The sequence below is a fragment of the Ylistrum balloti genome, unplaced genomic scaffold (genome assembly GCF_031769215.1).
Source record: "Ylistrum balloti isolate Yb309-2 unplaced genomic scaffold, AGI_CSIRO_Ybal_v1 Utg369640, whole genome shotgun sequence".
Classification (NCBI taxonomy): domain Eukaryota; kingdom Metazoa; phylum Mollusca; class Bivalvia; order Pectinida; family Pectinidae; genus Ylistrum; species Ylistrum balloti.
The window spans coordinates 2,279,976-2,301,723 of record NW_026781901.1 but is presented as its reverse complement, the minus strand read 5'-3'; the positions used below and the strand labels follow the sequence as shown (position 1 = coordinate 2,301,723).

At 34.2% G+C, this 21,748-nt stretch overlaps 2 protein-coding genes and 1 non-coding gene across 4 annotated transcripts; all 3 read left to right on the top strand.

Annotated features, from left to right (window-relative positions):
- The first annotated feature begins 865 nt into the window (after positions 1-865).
- On the top strand, positions 866-14,921 carry LOC132553926 (uncharacterized). 2 transcript variants are annotated; one of them, XM_060218219.1, is made up of 8 exons: positions 866-932; positions 6,071-6,351; positions 6,777-6,931; positions 8,519-8,688; positions 10,473-10,633; positions 11,183-11,350; positions 12,128-12,230; positions 12,826-14,921. In XM_060218219.1, the coding sequence occupies exons 1-8, from the start codon at positions 927-929 to the stop codon at positions 13,279-13,281; spliced, it is 1,500 nt and encodes a 499-aa protein (XP_060074202.1). In that variant the 5' UTR covers positions 866-926; the 3' UTR covers positions 13,282-14,921. The 2 variants fall into 2 exon arrangements, with proteins under 2 accessions (XP_060074202.1, XP_060074210.1); XM_060218227.1 differs by having other exon boundaries at positions 867-932; positions 6,063-6,351.
- LOC132554619 (Z30 small nucleolar RNA) lies at positions 9,122-9,221 on the top strand. Its single transcript, XR_009554402.1, has one exon. It is a non-coding gene; the product is annotated as a Z30 small nucleolar RNA (small nucleolar RNA).
- Positions 14,922-16,518: 1,597 nt separating the features above from the next.
- On the top strand, positions 16,519-21,351 carry LOC132553915 (protein JTB-like). Its single transcript, XM_060218207.1, has 5 exons — positions 16,519-16,798; positions 18,516-18,592; positions 19,358-19,440; positions 19,713-19,792; positions 20,667-21,351. Exons 1-5 carry the CDS (start codon positions 16,743-16,745, stop codon positions 20,827-20,829), a joined length of 459 nt encoding a protein of 152 aa, XP_060074190.1. The 5' UTR covers positions 16,519-16,742; the 3' UTR covers positions 20,830-21,351.
- The last annotated feature ends 397 nt before the right edge of the window (positions 21,352-21,748 follow it).

Below are 21,748 nucleotides of genomic sequence, written 5' to 3'. Positions count from 1 at the left end.
TTCTATTGATAACTGTCTTATAATATTGATATAAAACCATTTTCAATTATATCACTCTTTCTTTATTTGGTTTGAGGATTGATGCGATGTGAATACTGGCTGCAATACATAGCGCTCGGTTAGAGAGAATTGCTCTTTAGCTATTGCTCGATCACTGTAGTGTGAGAGACTTGTAAGCCAGAGGATACAGGTTCGAATCCTTGCGGAAGCATTGAAATAAGTTATGACAACTGTTACATTTATAACAATCGTGCGAATGAATAAAATTGTGTCGTATTCTATACGTATACTTGAGTGCATTATCTGGAGTTTCAATGTATAGTTTAATAAAATTGCTTTTAATAGAATATATACTTTTTTGATAAACTATTAATTTGATATAATCTTTATTATATTCAATATTGCACATTCCACTTAAAATCAAGTGTATTCACAGAGTTTGAATATATAAAGTATTGACAAACCATAATGGTTGTTGGAGATTTTTGCTTAAACTAAGTGGTCGTATTTCCTTCAACATGGCGTCGTTGGTTGGTCGCTGTGGGGCGGACACACTCCATAAAAGATTAGAGTAGATGTTAGTCATGCAACCTGACAGGGTCTTGATAGTCTGTGTGCATCCCTATAACTTATTGTACTTACTCATTAACTATAAGCATATCCTCCGTATACCATTCGTTTTGCAAACAGTAATACGGACAATTTACAATGATCGATCCAGATGCATTATTTACACCAAAAACAACCCACGTGATAGTTCCCACAATTCACCCGCGTGTTTGAAACTAATTTCATTCGGATTGTTGTTTCCTTTCGAATCACCTCTGAACTAATCCATCGTTCTGAGCGTTAAGAAAATGTAAATAATGGCTGCCCGCATGGTTAGGCGTGGACCTAATATCTTGTAAGAGAACGTGGTTGTTTGAATGCAGGTAAATTGTTGCTTGTTTAGATATATGTGTAAGACGCTAACGACATGAATATGAAGCAATTTGAGTAACATCCCTTACACATTACAAATTTACAATGTCCCGACTACTTTCGGTCTAATAGTAGTCAGTTAGTCACTGCAGTAACGTTTTCAAATACAGTTTAAGTTATATGTCGAGTTTACTGTGTTATGAAAACAGACCCAAGTTTCAAATATTGCTTCATCAACTTAAAACAACCGCATGTTAAATCATGTGTGGTCACAGTCTTCTTCTAGAAACACTGTGACCAATAAAAGTCGTTTTAGGGTCATTTTTTCCACCTTAAATACCACTATCAGTCTATTCTAATGAATCCAGTTACTTTCAGACACTAGCAGATTATATTTGTGTACTGAGGTATAGTTTCCATATATTTATACACACTTTGTAATGTTAAGTTTTTGTTTCAAATTTTAATTATTTTTAGTATGATTGTATTTTTTTCTAACATGTTATCATTTAGGGTTTTTAATTTTAATAATAAATAGTAATTGTTAACATTAATTCCAAACATGGTTATACATGTCACTTCCGCTGCTGTTCAAACCCAGAGGTCATCCAGTCAATGTCACAGAGTAGTCTGAAGGGTTCTGCATGACTGTCAATGTCTATTTATATTCCTCCTTATCATATTACACAAGTAAAAGTATATATATATATATATATCAGCCTTCATCTGCATGAGCTTAACACAAGATATTCAAATCACATTCTGTAACAAAAGATTTTCGTGTGCTCATTTTCATAGCAGACAAATTAGGTTTTTCAAATTATATTATTAAATAACATGATGATTTACATTTGTTATACGGACAAAAGAGAAAGGATACTGCGAGTTTAGTCTGAGAACCTTAACTTGTCATGATATTCTTAACTTTGTTGGCAGTTTCATTATTGGTTGGGAGATGATGTTGGTCTTTGTTGTTTTTAAAGTCGTCTGTGCCAGTTTTCAAATCTGTAAAGGAAAGTGATAGCTGAGGTTGTATTTATTGTAGAATTCAAGATTTATTTATTATTCTGTGGCAAGAAGCTATATATATTCAGATTATAGCTCCTTTTGACTCAAAAAGATGACAATTATGTGCGAAAAGAGGTCAAAACACAATAGAAAGCATTCTTACTATGATATTTTTACATTTCTGCGGTATATTCTCTGTTTGGCCTTACCAATAAAATTGATGTTTAAACTTCAGTAAATGTCAAGTTTAGTTGTGGGAAGCTGAACTCACCATGAAATTTAGTCTGAATCTGCTATTTTCTGTAAACTTCCTGTAGTTGACAGACTTTCTCGCAAAATTGGAATGAGCTGTTTTGCTATTCCATTAGTAGTTAGTCTCTCAGTGCATATAATGTCCAGTGAACACATGTACCATTTTTTAAGGAGAGGAAATATAGAGAAAAATGCTTTCAAAATGTAAACATAGAGATAATTTTTCTGTATTGTTGTTAACTGATGTGTAAACTCCATTTGTAAACAGATATATAAACATAATGCACAAAAGTCATTTAAAATATCCATAAAAAAAACTGCAGATTACATGCCAGTAAACAACGAAAAAGAAAACTTTTTCTTATATAATAGACAGTATGTTACACTCAGCTAACAGTGATACGGAGAAAAGTGATCTTAACATCAATCATAATGCCCAAATAATGTCCTGACAATTGAAAAGAGATTGGTTACTTACAACTGATTAATTTCAGTTAATTAATAATTGTATGTGTTCTGTGTAATTTGTCTTAGCACAGTGGCAACATCTGGCATTGTTTTACTGGATGAGTTTCTGGTAAATTACAACTATGAGCTGATATTGATATAAATTACGTAAGTCATGTATGTAACAGTGTGTTGTTGATATATTCTAAATCAAAGTTTTAGTTTACACTACACAACAAAATCAAGTAGACTGACTACAGTTTGTTGGGAAGAAATGTCCTCCATGAAATGATTAGATTTCTCATCTCTTTCTATTGCTTGTGTATTTCCTCCTTTTTAGCTTGGATAAGGTCTTTATAAGATCTTTATAAGGTCTTTATAAGATCTTTATAAGATCTGATTTTGACAAACCAAATTGAATCTCTACAATGGTGTGTTTTTTGGTAAAAATATGAAATTCAAATGAAACGAAGTACATAAGTAATTTGCTGGTTGATCAAGGACATGACTATATAATCTGACTTATTGTGAACATGACACTCTGTAGATACACATGAGAGGCACAAGGTAGCATAGGGGAGATTAACTAAAACTTATTTGTGATAGAAAGTGATCAGTATTAAACCCTACCATATTTACCTACAGGTCACTGACTATACAAACCGAGGTCATTAATTACAAAGTAGTATTATTCATTCCCCGGGAAAATCAGTTAATTTGCATATTGCCTTTACAGTACAGGTAACACATTGTAGTTTCTGTTACATAGGTAAACCTACTTAGCTGTCGTTACAGGTAGTTACCTGACGATATCTCCTCATCAATCATTGTCATTGGGAGTTCTTGTTGTTCTGTTTGTTTGATGGTTTGTTTTGTAATTATTTCAGCCAGCTATCAGGTATTTCTGTAAGGGTCCGACATACAAACATACAGATGGTAGGTATTTCTGTAAGGGTCCGACATACAAACATACAGATGGTAGGTATTTCTATAAGAGTTCTACATACAAACATACATATGGTAGGTATTTCTATAAGGGTTCTACATACAAACATACAGGTGGTAGGTATTTCTATAAGAGTTCTACATTCAAACATACAGGTGGTAGGTATTTCTATAAGGGTTCTACATACAAACATACAGGTGGTAGGTATTTCTATAAGGGTTCTACATACAAACATACAGGTGGTAGGTATTTCTATAAGGGTTCTACATACAAACATACAGATGGTAAGTATTTCTATAAGGGTTCTACATACAAACATACAGGTGGTAGGTATTTCTATAAGGGTTCTACATACAAACATACAGGTGGTAGGTATTTCTAAAAGGGTTCTACATACAAACATACAGATGGTAGGTATTTCTGTAAGGGTCCGACATACAAACATACAGATGGTAGGTATTTCTGTATGAGTTCTACATACAAACATACAGGTGGTAGGTATTTCTATAAGGGTTCTAGATACAAACATACAGGTGGTAGGTATTTCTATAAGGGTTCTACATACAAACATACAGATGGTAGGTATTTCTATAAGAGTTCTACATTCAAACATACAGATGGTAGGTATTTCTATAAGGGTTCTACATACAAACATACAGGTGGTAGGTATTTCTATAAGGGTTCTACATACAAACATACAGGTGGTAGGTATTTCTATAAGGGTTCTACATACAAACATACAGATGGTAGGTATTTCTGTAAGGGTCCGACATACAAACATACAGATGGTAGGTATTTCTGTATGAGTTCTACATACAAACATACAGGTGGTAGGTATTTCTATAAGGGTTCTAGATACAAACATACAGGTGGTAGGTATTTCTATAAGGGTTCTACATACAAACATACAGATGGTAGGTATTTCTGTAAGGGTCCGACATACAAACATACAGATGGTAGGTATTTCTGTATGAGTTCTACATACAAACATACAGATGGTAGGTATTTCTATAAGGGTTCTAGATACAAACATACAGGTGGTAGGTATTTCTATAAGGGTTCTACATACAAACATACAGATGGTAAGTATTTCTCTAAGGGTTCTACATACAAACATACAGGTGGTAGGTATTTCTATAAGGGTTCTACATACAAACATACAGGTGGTAGGTATTTCTATAAGGGTTCTACATACAAACATACAGGTGGTAGGTATTTCTAAAAGGGTTCTACATACAAACATACAGATGGTAGGTATTTCTGTAAGGGTCTGACATACAAACATACAGATGGTAGGTATTTCTGTAAGAGTTCTACATACAAACATACAGGTGGTAGGTATTTCTATAAGGGTTCTAGATACAAACATACAGGTGGTAGGTATTTCTATAAGAGTTCTATATACAAACATACAGATGGTAGGTATTTCTATAAGGGTTCTAGATACAAACATACAGGTGCTAGGTATTTCTATAAGGGTTCTACATACAGAAAAATGGCTGGCAGGTATACTTTCATACAAAGATATGGTTGGTAAGATTTCCTGAGTGAGTTTTACAATATAGTTGGTGGGGGTTTCACAGAGTTTTCAATACAAAGATATCTTTTGTAGGTATTTCTGTGAGAGTTTTCAACAGGATACCTCTGGTAGGTAGTTCTGTGAGAGTTTTCAACAGGATACCTCTGGAAGGTAGTTCTGTGAGAGTTTTCAATACAAAGATATCTTTTGTAGGTATTTCTGTGAGAGTTTTCAACAGGATACCTCTGGTAGGTAGTTCTGTGAGAGTTTTCAACAGGATACCTCTGGAAGGTAGTTCTGTGAGAGTTTTCAACAGGATACCTCTGGTAGGTATTTCTGTGAGAGTTTTCAACAGGATACCTCTGGTAGGTATTTCTGTGAGAGTTTTCAACAGGATACCTCTGGTAGGTATTTCTGTGAGAGTTTTCAACAGGATACCTCTGGTAGGTATTTCTGTGAGAGTTTTCAATACAAAGATAACCATGATAAGTATTTCTGTGAGAGTTTTACATACATAACATTCTGAAAAAAAACAGCTATTCTTGTTGGAGTTCTTCACATTGATACAAGCATTGATTGTGGGACATATGTCATGAGATATTCAGCTGTTTCTGTAGAATTTCTTTTGATCCTTATCATTTGTGAAAAGAAGTCAGGTGTTTCCAGTCAATGTAAAAGATTGCTAGTCAGGTGTAAAAGATTGCTAGTCAGGTGTAAAAGATTGCTACAGTCCGGTATGAAAGATTACTGTAAAATGAAGGAACATTCCCTCAGGTTTTGTTATCCATCACATAAAATTGTACATTTTAACCAGTGTTAAATACATCCTAAAGATAGGAAACTTATATTTATGATTCAGTATCAAAGTTTAGCCCACTGTTTACTTTTGGCCTAATTGGTAAAAAGGCTAAACAGCTAAAAGTTGTATGTAGATAGTAGTCTGTAAATCATTATCTTCATTACTTACAGGTTCACAGATACATCTGAGCTTCGAGATGACGAGATCACTCCTGGTGTTGTGTTTTATTTGGTCAAATCTGGTACTGCCAGTTCATGGAGATGGATACCCTCCAGGCCATCTACTGCCCCTAGGGAGCCACATGCCTCCAGAGACAGGGATACCAATGATGGGCAAGTTTCCATCCCCATGGGTATTCTATGATGAATTCGTAAAGAAGTCACAGCCTTTGGTAATGAGGAAAGTCCTGCTGAACAATGATATTCCTGCTTTTCAGAAATGGACAGATGCTTATTTAAGGTAAAGTCATTTGGTTTTGATGAAGAGTTGACCAATGATTTGTAATGCTTCATTTAATGTATATTAACTTTTTCCTCGGGTAGCTATCACTTACTATGGTATATATAGTTGGTTCATTCTGTAGTGTTGATATTTAAGGGTTGTCCTAATTGGTACTTACTCACAAGGATTAACTGAGGTGCTTGCCTTAACTATCGATTGATATCCATTTATCCATGTGTACAGACATATATAGATTATAGGGAAAGTTTAATCATTGTAAAAATGTTTGCCAGACATTTACAATGTATAAGTTTTACACTAGCTCTTATAGTCACAAGTATACACAATGTAGCCATATTACTGCTAGCTAGGATACACAGTTGCTCTTAATTCATACAATGTATATGTTTTTATAGTAAATTGACTTGGATGTTTGGTTTCAGTGATATCTTCGGCCATGTGCCAGTGGAAGTTGAGAGTAATAAGAAGGAAGATAGAGAGAATGGAACCATGTGGCACATGACTTTGGAAAAATACATCAGTGTATATAAAAAACTGAATGGCTACCTGGTCACAGATTTACCAGATTCAATGAAAGGTAATTTCTTATTGTACAATGATGTGCCTGATATTATACATACAACATATCATGACATTTTAATCCTCTCATTCATATAAAGGACATGACTGCAGCACTCGTCCGGTCATCATGGATGAGTGAAAATTGTCTTGGACAACTAGATTTATCTTTGTCAGTCGTCCGTCAGATGAGTACTTTTTTCCAATGATATTAATGTTACAAATTTCAATAAAAATGAAAAGAAAATTTTAAACAAAGAAACGTGTTTATGGTACGTCGAAAACAAAATATTCCAGTCTGCACTCTAACTTTTGATTACACCGGAACTCTCATGACATCAAATATAGCATTCAGAATACCTTAGTCATTTTCCCGCGGTCATACTGATGTCAGGTGCTCTCGTTCTTAACAGCACCTAGTCAGTCGGATGTAAACAAACACTACGGCTAGGCCTAAGTCGTGCACAATGTCTGATGCAAAGCAGCCATCACTGCATAGTTTTTTCACTAAAACTTCAAATAAAAATAGAAAAAAGTCACATGTCACATCCTGGCTGATTAAATTCGCATTTCATAGCTGAATTTGGACAAGTAAATTTCCAATCCGGATGAGTAAATTTTTCAGCCCACCAGTCATGTGCCTAGTGGTTTAAAATATTTTTCTAGACCCCTGAATTGTTTGTCTTTTCCATTATTCCATATGTCTGTCTGTCCTTGCTTCTGTCTGTCTGTCTGTCCAGCCCTCTGGCATCATAAAGCATGCCTTCAATAACAATCAGTTATTGTAGGTGTAAAAGTAGTCACCATTTGTCACATGGAGCTCACTGTGAGCAATACATCGTGTTGATCACTTAACTAACCCTAGGTAGAACACATCTGGCAGGAGTTACATGATGAATGTTGCAGCCTGTTTCATTATCATTGCATTAAGACATTCTTGAACAGGAATGTCACTATAACTTCCAAGCTTCACATCGGCTTCCATTAGAAATATTACAACATACCGGGTATATAGTTTTGACAGCTATGAATTAAAATTAATTTTTAACAAAATTTTCTGCCAGATACTGCTGAAAACTATTTTTGTTGTATATTTGCATTATGTTTACCTTGTTGGAACTGTCTTTAATTAATATTCCTTTACTTGGTGAAAAATCTACAGAATACCACAGCTTTCTGTCTAACCATATGTTACTGTATATATATAAAACTTGTCCTATTTGTTGGTACACATGATAATATGGTAACAATAATTTCTTTCCCATATTGATGTAAATTGCTGACTAAGGAAAATATTGACACTATTAGCTTAAAGAGATAATAATTCATGTTCAAAATATCTTGACACTTTCTTGAAAAGGCTGACTTTCTGAATGGGATATGTTTCTCATCTGAGTAAGTGAAAAAAAGTCAGTTCAAATTAGAAATGGTCAGAGGGAGACGATTCAGTCAATGGACAGTTATATGACTTATAGTGAAAGGTGCATGTTGAAAAATTATGAATTATGGAAAACTTGTGAGGAAATCTATGCTTTCAGAAAACACAGTTGTATAAATACCAGAACAGTTCTTTGGTTTTGTTTGAATTGGTGTTGTGACCTTACAGTGGACCTGAAGGTGCCCTTGACCTTACAGTGTGGCGGTTTCCAGGACAACCTGCAAAGCATCATCATGTGGTTCAGTAGTGGCGGTACCAAGTCCCATCTTCATAACGATGGCCTGGACAACATTAACTGTGTCTTGGATGGCACTAAGGAATTGGTCCTCATTGACAAGGTAATGACTATGTATAAAATTGCATATGATGTATGCATAAGGATGGCAGTTATTGTAAAAGCAAGCAACACTTACCGGTACTATGTCTACACAGTCAATCAATTTCATTGATAAACAGTTTATAATTAGGTCATCCATTGTGCCTCAAAAAACTATTAACCTATTTTGGTGAAATTGAAACCTACGGCCAAAATTGCCCGCTTCAAGGGGACGTGAGAGGTTGTGATGATAGGGGTCACATTTACTTCTATTGAAATTTTGAAAATCTTTTCATGATCCTCCACCAGATGGAATAGTTTGAGTTAGCTTTAATAACAAAATAATTTCTCTGACATATGTAAGTGCAACAAAAACAATGGTTTTTATAGAAATCTTGACTGTTAATGCCCAGGAGTCTCTTGTTTCAATTTAACATATGTTTTGAACCTGATCTCTGCTATGATGAAGAGAATTATCTGACCTGATATCACCTGAAATGTCACATGTTTGGTGTTGATCAGGGTATGACCTGAATTAATCTTCTCTCTGAGCAGTTATTCACAAAATGATTGTGATAACACAAGGTCCTACAAATAATCTTACCTAAAGCTAAGTTACACCTAAACGAGTATCATTAAAGTAAGAGAATAGTCAAAAAGCAGCAGAGCCATTACATTTACACAATTTATAGACTCTTTGGTTTAGTTTTATCTCCATAGATTATTTGGTATGGCCCTAAATTGTTGTTAAGTTTTCTGAAGTTAGGTTATAAGGAAGTTATGTAGAGAACTCCATAGTTCTGACAAATGGACAGATGACGGACAGGTTGTTATGAAGTTATAGAGAGAAATCCATAGTTCTGACAAATGGACAGATGATGGACAGGCATGGCTCTCACACCCCATTTTGGGACTGGGGCCCGGGGCCCGGGGCCCTTTGAATTGGGAAAAATAATGGTGTTTTCCTTAGAATTAGGAAAACTTGGGGTCTAAATTGGGAAAAAAAGATAATATTTTGCATTGGGATTCGGCCCCAAATCTGGCAGATCGAGAGAGAACTCAATAGCTCTGACAAACGGACAGATGACGGACAGGTTATAATGAAGTTATGTAGAGAACTCCATAGTTCTTACAAACGGACAGATGACTGACAGGTTATAATGAAGTTACGGAGAGAACTCCATAATTCTGACAAACAGACAGATGACTGACAGGTTATAATGAAGTTACGGAGAGAACTCCATAGTTCTGACAAACGGACAGATGATGGACAGGTTATAATGAAGTTATAGAGAGAACTCCATAGTTCTGACAAACGGACAGATGACAGACAACTGATTTGTTTTTTACGTCAATGAATGAGGTCACATATATGTAAGGCTTAATACCCTGATGAGACCACACAAGGGACACTTCAAAGTATCAACTGATGTACCAGCCCCAAGGATGTTAGAGTGTGTTACCTTTTGTGTTGGCCATTATAAACCTTAGAGTACAGCAGTCAGGCCTACCACCATCACCATATCCTTATTATTTCTAATTTTATATCAACAGACATTTTGAATGCTTTGCTTTAGAGATGAAAGATGTACTTTGATATTCCTGCAGAGGTTGGGTAACTTTCTCATACTGTTGATAATTATAATGTAAAAGATATATCAATGGCATAGTACTGTGTCATATTTTGGCTGGTACTTCTAACAAGTACATCAATATTTGTATTGTGAACCATACTACCCTGTCTTTATGCCATTGTTAAGTTTGTTATGATATTTATAAAGCATGCCACTTTTGTTGTTTTTACAGAAATATGATTATATGGTAGAGGCAGATGGCTGGATGGAGGACGGTGCCTTCAGCCGAGTTAATGTGGACAGAGTTGACATGCATGAGTTCCCTAATTTACAAAAAGTCCCCTGGCACAAAGTTGAGGTCAACAAAGGCGACTGTCTATTTATTCCATTTAGGTCAGTACAAATCTATGTAATTCCAGAGACTGAGACCAAGATGTTGATTTTACTTCAAATTCTGTTTCTTATTTTTTCTACTGTAATTTTTTTGGTCTCAGAATTGCTGTTAACCAAGGGTGTTTAAATATTTTTTTAAGTTTGTTATTTGTATGTGGAGTTCAGTACATTATATACTTACTGTGTGATATTCTATCCTGTAAGGTTTGATCTTAATATATTTGAATCATTAGGGCCATAACACGGAGAAACATGTAAATGGTGGACAAATAGAGCAGCAAGGTCATTGATGATCATATTATCTCCCTTTGATGAGTCCTTTCAGTGAGAGTGACAGGCTTGCTTTACAGCCCACCTGTTGATAACAAAGCCCTGTTAGCACAGGTCTCTGATTTCAGGCCCTTATGTAATGCAAATAATAGAAATTCAATATTTATATAATGACAACCTCCTGATAAAGGTCACCTGTTTATGACAGTCCCTGTCTGTACAGGTCACTGAATTTTATTCAAAGTTATGTGTGTTTCATGTGATCAACTATTACTGTAGGTGGTTCCACCATGTGCACTCATTACCTGGTCGTAACTTGGCCTTGAACTTCTGGTTCCATCATCGGATGTGGTATAATACTTCCCAGTGTGAAGACATGGACCCCTACACAGCCTCTCCCAAACCCCTGGTGCAGTTTAATTTCCCACAGCCTATTGAAGAAGCCAGGTAAGCAGGTTGACAGACTGTATGTCCTGTGTAACAGTCTTAACTACTTACCTGTATGTTATCTTCTGGTATTTAGGTCACTTACAAGTTAATTATATACTGTAAATAGGTACCTTATGTGATATGTTGGAGGAAATATCATTCATGTTAATGAAGGAGTTCACTCTTGTTCCAAATACTTGATGTTACTTGAAGGGGCACTGTCGTTTGGAAAATGCTGTGATATCTGGAAGAAGCTTATTGCATAAAAAAATCATCCTCTTATGTTACTTGTAGAGGTTTACTACTGAAAGGGAAACACCTTTGTTACTAATAGGGGCTCACTATTGTAAAGAAATACCTTTGTTACTGATAGGGGCTCACTATTGTAAAGAAATACCTTTGTTACTGATAGGGGCTCACTATTGTAAAGAAATGCCTAAGTTACTGATAGGGACTCACTATTGTAAAGAAATACCTTTGTTACTGATTGGGGCTCACTATTGTAAAGAAATGCCTAAGTTACTGATTGGGGCTCACTATTGTAAAGAAATACCTTTGTTACCGATTGGGGCTCACTATTGTAAAGAAATACCTCTGTTAATTGTAGGAGCTCAACTTGTAGGGGCTCACTGTTGTGAGTAAGCACCTATGTTACAGGTAGATCACTGATCACTGTTGTAAGGGAGTAATACCGCTTGTACTTTATGAGTTGTTTATGTTTTTTGAAGGAAATCACTAATTGAAGGTAATAATTTGACTGTCTGCTGTTGCTAATGTTATTAGTGTCTGTTGTAGGAGCTTACTACTAGAGTCAATGGAGGGAAAAGAAAGCATCACGAGAGAAGATTTCTCTACGCTGTTTGGTACTGATGTGAAGGATAAAGATGAGATAAATAAGGTTAATATGCTTCTTACTTTCCTACCCTGAGAAATTAATACTTTGCATTTCTGTTGGTAAACATGATTTCTGTCTCGCATACGACAGAATTTGGAATTGAGGCTTAAGTGTTACTTTTTTGTCAGCAGCTGCAACATAAACATTTGTGTAAAACTCACCATTGATCCATGTTATTTTCATCAAACCTGATTCAATTATACAAAATGTATATATAAGCAAAAGCATTTCAGTACAGGATTTCAGTTTTGAGTTGATCCTATACTTGAAGGTTAATTGGTTAATTATCGCACTATTTAGTTATGGTAGTGTAAATCTTTATTCATCCCAAAACATTTCTGATTCTGAATTCTTATTACAGTCCATGTTCAATATTGCACTTTCTTGATTTATCCTATGTTTATATAACAAATACAACATTCTAGCTTATTTCTGCTGATCAGACGAATGGAAACCTGCAAAATAGTTAAATCCATGAAAATCTTGTCTCATTTATAATTTCTTGTACATTTACATTAAGTTTTACCTGTTTTACTATGTATGTTTGAAAGTCGTTTGTTTTCCTGGTTCTAAGGTTTGTTTTGTGTTTGTTTTGCAGTGTTTTGCGATTATTGATGAGGACAAAAACGATTTACTTGAGTGGCCTGAATTATACAAGTTTAATTTAAGCGAGATGGTCAGGGACTTCCCTGACTTGTTTCCTGCTATGAACCTGGAACATGATGAAGAAGATGAGGTAGAACATGAACAATCAGACGCTGATGGACCAGGAGAAAGTGACTTTATCGTTGACGATGATGATGATGATGATGATGATGATGATGATAAAGAAAAAGAAAAAGAAAAAGATCTCAAATTTGCAGAAGAGGGAAAGGAAGATGAAGATTTTAGAAATGAAATGTATTCTGAAAAACAAACATCAAACGAATTTCAAAGCGAGACAATTGACAATTTTGAGGGAGGGATACATATACACCATGTAAAACATGAAAAGGAGAAGGTGGAAGTGAAAGTAGAAACGGATCCCAAAAAAATGAAACACGAGGAGCTGTAGCTAACAGTTGTTGGAAATAGGAAAAAGTGCCATAATAACATATTTACCTCACTTGATCTAAAGATTGAGTGCGTATTTTCTCAAATTAAAAAAATATTCGGATCATTTGAATTTGCATTGAACTGTAAAACTAATCCTCTGTGGAAAATGAAGTTAGAAATTGCTTCGAAAATGACTAAATTGTGGTAGAAAAAAATAGGTTATGTATGATGTGGCAGAATATTATGGAAGTGTTGTGATAAACCTTTATTATTGAACAGCTAGCTGGAATGTTGAACTCATATTGAATAATATCATTTTTCTACATAAATATTGATTATTGTGCAGCCAACTTTAATATAGAACAAACTCATATTGAATTGTCTCCTCTATACACACCCAAGTCATTCAAAAACCAGTACATTCCATTGATGTTACCTTGTACCATAGCATTTGCTTTTTTTTCAATTTCTTGCTTTTTTTTGCTTTTTTTAATTTTTTGTTATTCAAATTATTATACAGGTTGTGAGGTTTGTGTGATATAAAATCAACCTTGACAATTGTCGTTGAGATTTTTGTTTGTTAATTGGAACCAAATACATCCAATATAGGTAATGTTTAGATAATAAACATCTGTTGCTTCTATTGTTTATTTTATATTGAGAACAATGTGACACTCTAAAGTTGTGTTCATCTTTTAATTTGACTAAAATCATTACTAGAAATGTCAAGTTTTCATATATTTGTAAAATTCTGGACATAAATCTGGAGTACCAGTGTGGTTTCATATTTCACTTGCCTAAGTAAAACTACTATACATGGATGTGTTGACTGGGTCAGATTGCTAAAATTGTCCAGAAAAAAATATGAATTTTAATAGGTTCATCTGTACCCGAGTATTTTTAAACACCTGTCATAAAATTTGACGGGATGCAATATGGTATGACTCTGTGCGGCCATCATAGAATCACAATGTTGTGTTTTCTACACAGTATTTTGATTTAGCAAATTTTGAAAGCATTGTTACTGTTTATTTCTTTAGCATTTGAATTTTGTACGGAGATCTCTTTCCTGAGTTTTTCACCAATTCTCTGTATAGCCGTTACATGAAATTGTATTGTGATTTTACAAGCTTTTGGAAGAGTTGTTGCCATCATTTTTTTTCAACAACACTTTCATCCTGAAAAGATATGTGATTTTGTTCCAATGAACAGCATTTTTATCCAACACTTTCAGTTTTCCACTCATCTGTTTATAACTTGGTACACTAAATTGCTTTATCATTAAAACATATCATTGATTTCCACCTAGACGTTGTGACTCATTATCACCATTTCTGTATTTGTATTCTTTTTGATTCAATAAGTCATCAATATTTCTCTGACATTGGACGAGATTATAGAGTTCTGTCACAATATTCTTGTTCAATGTGGGATGTTGAAGTCATTTAAGATATGATTGACTTAACAAGTGGCCTGACCATTACTTTTTTTATCACAGAAATTGCAATAGTTCTGTACTGCGATCATGAATTTGATAGATTAAATTCTATGCAACTCTCTTATCAATTTTAGTTCTTGTATTGTACTTATGAAAGGTGAAGTGATTTCTATATTCCTATACATTTATATAAATCTTACTCTATTTTTGTTATCAATATAAAACGGAAATAAAGCCTTTACGGGAGATTGATATAATTTGACTTTGGTTTTTTTTCTCACCTGACCAGGAAGGTTGTGATGTTTAAATCTGTTGCTACATCTGTCTTTCATCAGTTAATGCACATTTTTTTCAATTTACACTTGAAGTTTATGTCACAGGTCAAAAAAAGAACAAAAAATGTTACATAACATGTACATTCTAATATACTGTATACATGTCAACAATCAGATTCTGTGAATGGAAATAATATAACGTATTATTCGGTAGGTAATATTTACCTTCCAAAACCCAGTAGGTTTGGTGAAATGTCTCATTTGGGAATTTCCGTCTGATAGTGCGGGTTATGTACTGGACCCCAGAGGATACGTTCAGTACGTACGGTCCTGGCTAAAGTGCGACGGGCTCGTGTAAACAGGTTTTATATAATTTTACTTTCATACTCCACTCACCCTTGCATGCTTTTCCACAACTCCTTACAGACTAATTTACATATAAGACGAAAACAACACCAAATATGGACACTGACACAACACGTTTAAGACTCACCACACTTTCCAACACAGTGGACAAACACTAATGACACAGATAATGCTAGACACTTTACTAATTCAAATAGTAATTCTATCATATTTAGACAGTTTATGAAAGCATTATATCCCCTCTTACATACTTAACTTGTGTGAAGATTTCTGTTTCCAACTGATCGCTTTCAAGCTTGGTGGGCCTTATTTCTTCGATATGAAACTGTTTTCTTGAATGTCATTTTCGTCCAACAATTTCAAAAAAATATTATTGTCCATTGTGTTTTCCTGCCTTTTATTATGGACAGATCGCCTTCCTCAGTTTTTAACCAATTTCTTTGAAACTTGGTGGGCTTTATATCCATGACATAAAATTGTGTTTTCCCATGTGACAATTTTTGGATGAGTTACAGCATTGAAGTCTTGTCAAGTGATTTCTAGCTGTCAGGTTTTTGTGGATCTCATTAAAACTAGATATGCTTTATCATCCACTAGCATATGTTGGAAGGAGCAAAGGAAATATCAAAACAGATACCACAGAAATTGATAGAACCAGGATCTTAGAAGTGTATTCTTTACCAACTGGTGTCACCTATTACTATATTGTATTATTTTCAGTCTCTAAAACAACATCTAATGTCAAAGTTTCATCACTTTATGGGCAAATTTTTAGAAAAGAAAATGATCAAAATATGAAAAAAATAAATTAGCTTGTAAAACATTGAAAATTATAGACAAAGAATTTATTCAGTCTAAACTGATGTATAAAAAAACAGGAAATACTGGGTATATATAGGTTATCAGCTAATACAACTTTACATTTGTAATGTGGCTGGTATATACAAGTAAAATCATCAGCCAGAATGGGAGTCTATAGGAAAATGAGAAATTATACAAGTGTAGATACTGGGCAAGGTACCCACAGCCTTTTCCGTCTATCAACTTGGTTATAATCTACTTGCAGTTCATTCCAAACAAATAAAAGAGTTCCGACCGGAACTTCTCGCGCAGGCGTTTACATTATGTGCACACCGGCGGGTTTATTATCGAACGCACCCAATGGTGACTGCATTGCCGACAACATCATGAAAGTGAAGTCATCAAACAGTTGTTTGGGTTAAACTATTGTTTCGTTTGACTTTTGATATAATGTTGGCTTCGATTGAAGGAAGAAAATAGTCACGTGATCTTCTGTGTTGGTATGAAATCTGCGTTATCTTAAATGTTGGGTTTAGCGAACTGGCGAATACACATCCACCGAACTGCTGATGGCCATGGAAATTTAGTACACACACCATCATGATTGAATTTTGTACAAAGAAACGTATGCTTATAGCTCTCTTCGGCTTACTAAGGTAAAATGTTTAACATCGATTATGAATGAGTTGAAGTGTTGAAATTATAATACTGAAACGAACCCTACCCCCTCTAAAATTGCTACTGAAATGGTCTTTACCAATTTTTTTGTCTGTTAATTGACGATTTAATGTCATTTTTCACATTTTTATGCTGTTATTGATATTTACACATTTATTCGTTATGTTCATCTTTATATATGGTGAATATTGATATGAAATTATCGTTATAGATACAGTCATTCTCAGTCTAGAACTTGTACAGATGAGTACAGTACCTAGTGAATGTCTTAATTCACTAATTGAGAATTTTTGATAATTATCTTTGTATTATACACTTGACATCCCTGTCTAACAATTCATTCTGATTGACCGACTGAAAAGGATTTGGGGGAGGGTTCAGATACAGACACAAGCTGATGATGATGATGATGATGATGATGATGATGGTTTTTCGTCTCCCAGACACAAGCCAAACAGACTCTCTTTTATATCATATTCAACGCGCCAAATAATCCTTAGGTTGAGACAAAGACACATAATGAAATAGGGGACCAGTAACTAGACAATGATCTGTTATAAGTAGTTATCTAATTATATAACCTCATCTGATGTGATAATGGATTGTAAATTTTCATAATCAATCGTCAGGATACATTTATATTTTCTTGTGTTTTAGTAAAACTTAGCAAAAGTCATATTATGCATAATTAAGATCCCAGTTATCAATAATATTCATTCTTTTGTTAATTATAGGTACCTTTAAGTTACAAAAAAGAAAATATTACTGCTTTATAGAGAATGCATTCACTTTCTATGAATACTGAATCTACAACAATTCAGTTATGTAATAGATTAACTACATTGGAAAGCCAATGTGTTTTTAATCAATATATGATTATGGATTTCAATGGATTTCTGATCACTATAGATAGCCCTTCAGACAAACTTTATGTAAACAGAGTAGGTTGGTTAGACTAGTTAGAGTTAAATATACAGTCAATGTCTCTCTATGGATTATCATGCCTGAAACTTGGGTTATATTCTGGTTGGAATACTCAGTAGGACTGTCATTCCTTATTCTGTTACATACAAATTTATACATTCCTATATTTTCCTGACAATTTTTTTCCTTTTTGCTGCTACCACGTAGAACAACATACAGGAGGCCTGTACATGTTATCCAAGTGATTGGGGGTAAAGTGTCTCGCCCAGGGACAGTGGGATCCTTTATTTTAGCATTGTGACAGACAAAAACTGCCCTGAACATACAGTTCAAGTGAGATTAAAAACTGCCGTACTGATTTGCATGAACACTTGCAATGGTGATTCTACAACATGCATAACATTGTGTCTGAAAATAAGAAAATTCCTTCACTGCCTGCAACGATTTTGGCTCCTGGGTCTAGACCATGACACATTAACTTTGCTTTACCTCCCTCTATTGTCTGTCATCAGATATTGCATGGGAATAAATATCATATGGGAAACTATCAGATAAAGAGGTTTTACTTCTAATTCATTTTAAACAGATCAATGGCAAAAACAGTTTACATTGTAATGTAGACACACCGATATGTAATAGGAAAAACAAACACAAAATAGTGTCTGAACTATCTAGTGGAGTTTGGAGTCAATCCTTTCCTTTGATAAAACTATTCTGTTTGATTGATATCTTCCTATATTCCTTTATCAATTTGAATTTCATTATTTTCAGTGTGTCTTTTGTTATTCTGCTGGTACAGAGTGCCTGGTCAACCCACCATTCCATAGGGGACTTCAACACATTACAAGGTACATGGTACAAACTGATATCACATCAGGAATTCAATACTAGAAGATATAATGTTTGAAAGAATACCTTTTCTCTTGCATTTAAAGTGAACATGATTTCTTTTAGTTTTGAATTAAAGTTGTAGATCTCAATTTAATACCTGTTGTCGAAACACTTCTCATGAGATGACCTATCGCATGCAGAGGATTTCCTACTGATATTCAAATTAAGAGGTCAAGGTGAAAGCATACATTTTTTGCATTGATTTAGAGTTACTTCAACTCCTTACTTGTGAAGCTTTTCTGAAAGTTAAATACATAGTTAATCTTCATTTATCAAGATAAAAGTTATCCATTATCACAGGTAAAAATCATTTCTGGACTGTTAGTAAGTTATCCTTTCACAGAAGATTTCAACTTTATATGATGTCTACCCTTGTGATAAAGAAGAACGGTTTATGGAGTACCATACTGTTTCTACCACAGTAAAGTTGTACAGATTTGTTCTCCTAGAAATGAAACAACTTCTATTGATTTTGAATGTGACTTGGCCATGTTGGCAATGAACAAAGGAGGGTACAGAATTACTTTGGTAGTCTTATCAAATATTTCAAAAGTCGGTTATAATTTTGTATGAAGATATTCTCTTGAACATTTCTTGTTAAAAAAAATGTATAGGGAGTCATAAGTGCTTGTTGACAGTCATTAATACTGTACAGTCATGTATGAGCTTAAGAATGTTAACTCTCTTGTCTTGAATCTTATATTTTCCATTTATTTAAATAGGGAGAAAAAGTAGAAATGAGAGCTGTTTATCAGGAAAGGAGAAAATAGTGGAAGCCTGTCATGTCTGTTCCAAGTTAGAACTGGTGAGTAATGGAAAGCTAATATCTGCTTTTCTTCTTGTGGGACAATTAATGATAACATACAAACGCTTCACTCAAATGTCCATCTCCGAGCAGCAATACCTAGGAGGTATTTGATCAATTATGATTAAGAAATATTGAATCAAGCTCGATATTAATCATCAATGCAAAATTTATTGTATGGATATTTTACTTTTCTTTATACTGTCAGATAACAAACATAATATAGTATAGCCAGAACTCTAGATTGTCTTGTTCTCTTTGTTCTGTTCCAGAAAAGGCAACTGTCTTCCTGTGTGAATACCGGGTATATGGAAGTGATTGAGTGTGAGGATAAAAAAAGAATCCAAAGAAAGTTTGTAAATCTTTATATTTTTATAATTAGTTGTGTACATTCATGTCTATTATAGTAAAAAATAGAAATATTATGCCCAGTAAAATGAGATTTCCTAAGGAATAATGGCATTTACTACTGCTTTGTTTCTGATTAGATCATAATGTTCTATAAAATGATTTTTCACAAAAAGATAAGTTTGGAATGCAAACAAACTTTACTAGACCCAGAAGTGCTAATTATAGACTGACATCTGGCATTCATCTTTCTGTCATTATTTTACTTATTTTTACTCTTCCTAGAAAGATAGAAACCCCTGAAAGGATTACATTGCTATTTTAAAATATAAATACAACTTTCCATACTCTTAAATGGATTGTGACATCTAAGGTACAGGACCTTCATTAGTGACTTTTATCATAGTTATTGTAAAGGAAATATGTGTTGGTATGATATTCAAAATGGTTGTCATGGTGGAAAAAATGTTTGAATTGCTGATTCTTCTCATAAGAAAGTTAAATTGAAACAGGACTTTCATTAAGGAGATGTGTTTCACTGCCAAACATTCCTTCCATGTCCATTAAATTTAAAATTCAAACCCATGTCAAATTCAGAACTGCCATCTTATGTTTTCATGTACAAGTTGTTTTTAATTTACAGAGGTCACTAGTTGAAATGCTACTGATAATCACAGCGTATGATGTGACTCTTGTAGTCAAAATAATGACAGTGACACCTGTGATAGTACTAATGTCTGTCTGTTGTAACGACACTACAAAAGTTAATACCAGCTGAGCACCTGTTCCATCAGGAACACTCGTTATAAAACTGTGAAACACGTATCATGATTTCTTGTGTTTTAGTGTACTAAAGTTACATGTTGTTTTACTTGCAGATGCGACATTGATCCACACATCCACCAGACAAGATTCTGGGTGTTTGAGCTGATATGTCTCCTGGTTGGAGTAGCATCCTATACTATGGTCAGAAAGAGACAGAAAAGACTAGACACATCCCTAATGGAGAAAATAAACAAGCAAATCTCTGAAGGAGTATGAGGTTTTGTGATGGACTCATTGTATATGTGGCTTTACGGGAAATATCATTCAGATTATTTATGGGAGTGACAGACAACAATTGTGTGTATTAATAATGTGTGATTTTGTATGCAAATCTTACACTTCTTCAGAACAAACCTGTGACCTGTACATCTGAACCAGAGGAGAATTGTGACTTGATGAGGAGTGTGAAAGGGGAAATAACTCTGATATACCCATCAGAACTCATTAGTGTCAAACATTGTTGTGTATATTAATGTTGAGTTAATTAAACAATATGTTGGTTAGAATCACTTGTTGTGGTTTAGACATTTAAATACAGTGTCATAATGACAACTGGATCTTTGGTGCTGGGTACAGCTAGTGTAAGTCATATAGCTGAGTGTTAGTGTTTACAAAGATGGTGATTGTCAAAATTATGATGAAATGACAGATTTTATATTCATGACATTTTTTGTTGAACAAGATTTTGTTTGAAGAAAAGTCATTGTGGCAAATGTACAGAATAAATGAAAAAAAGTGTTTGAAAGCTTTTTTTATAATTTTCTTTCAATGCATGTAATCTTATCACAGTAGGTAGGAATTCACAAAGAAAGTCAGTGTTATATACTTTAGAATGAAGAGCAGTTTAAAGCAACAAAAAAAAATTGCCAGGATTTTGTGCATAACTTTCAGATAATCTCAACCTCCTATGCTGGATAAAAAAATTATCTTCAAAAAAAACCCACAGCATGCATCTAATTTTGCAAAAGGGATTGAATGTGTTTGAAAATTATTTTCCGATATAATTTTTTTGTCATCATTAGATTCAAGGGAAAACATAAATGTCCTATTCATAGAGAGGTGTTTTATCTGCTTTGCAAACTAGTATAAAGCTTCTTGTTTACTTAAGCATGTGTAGAAACTCCAATATGTAGAA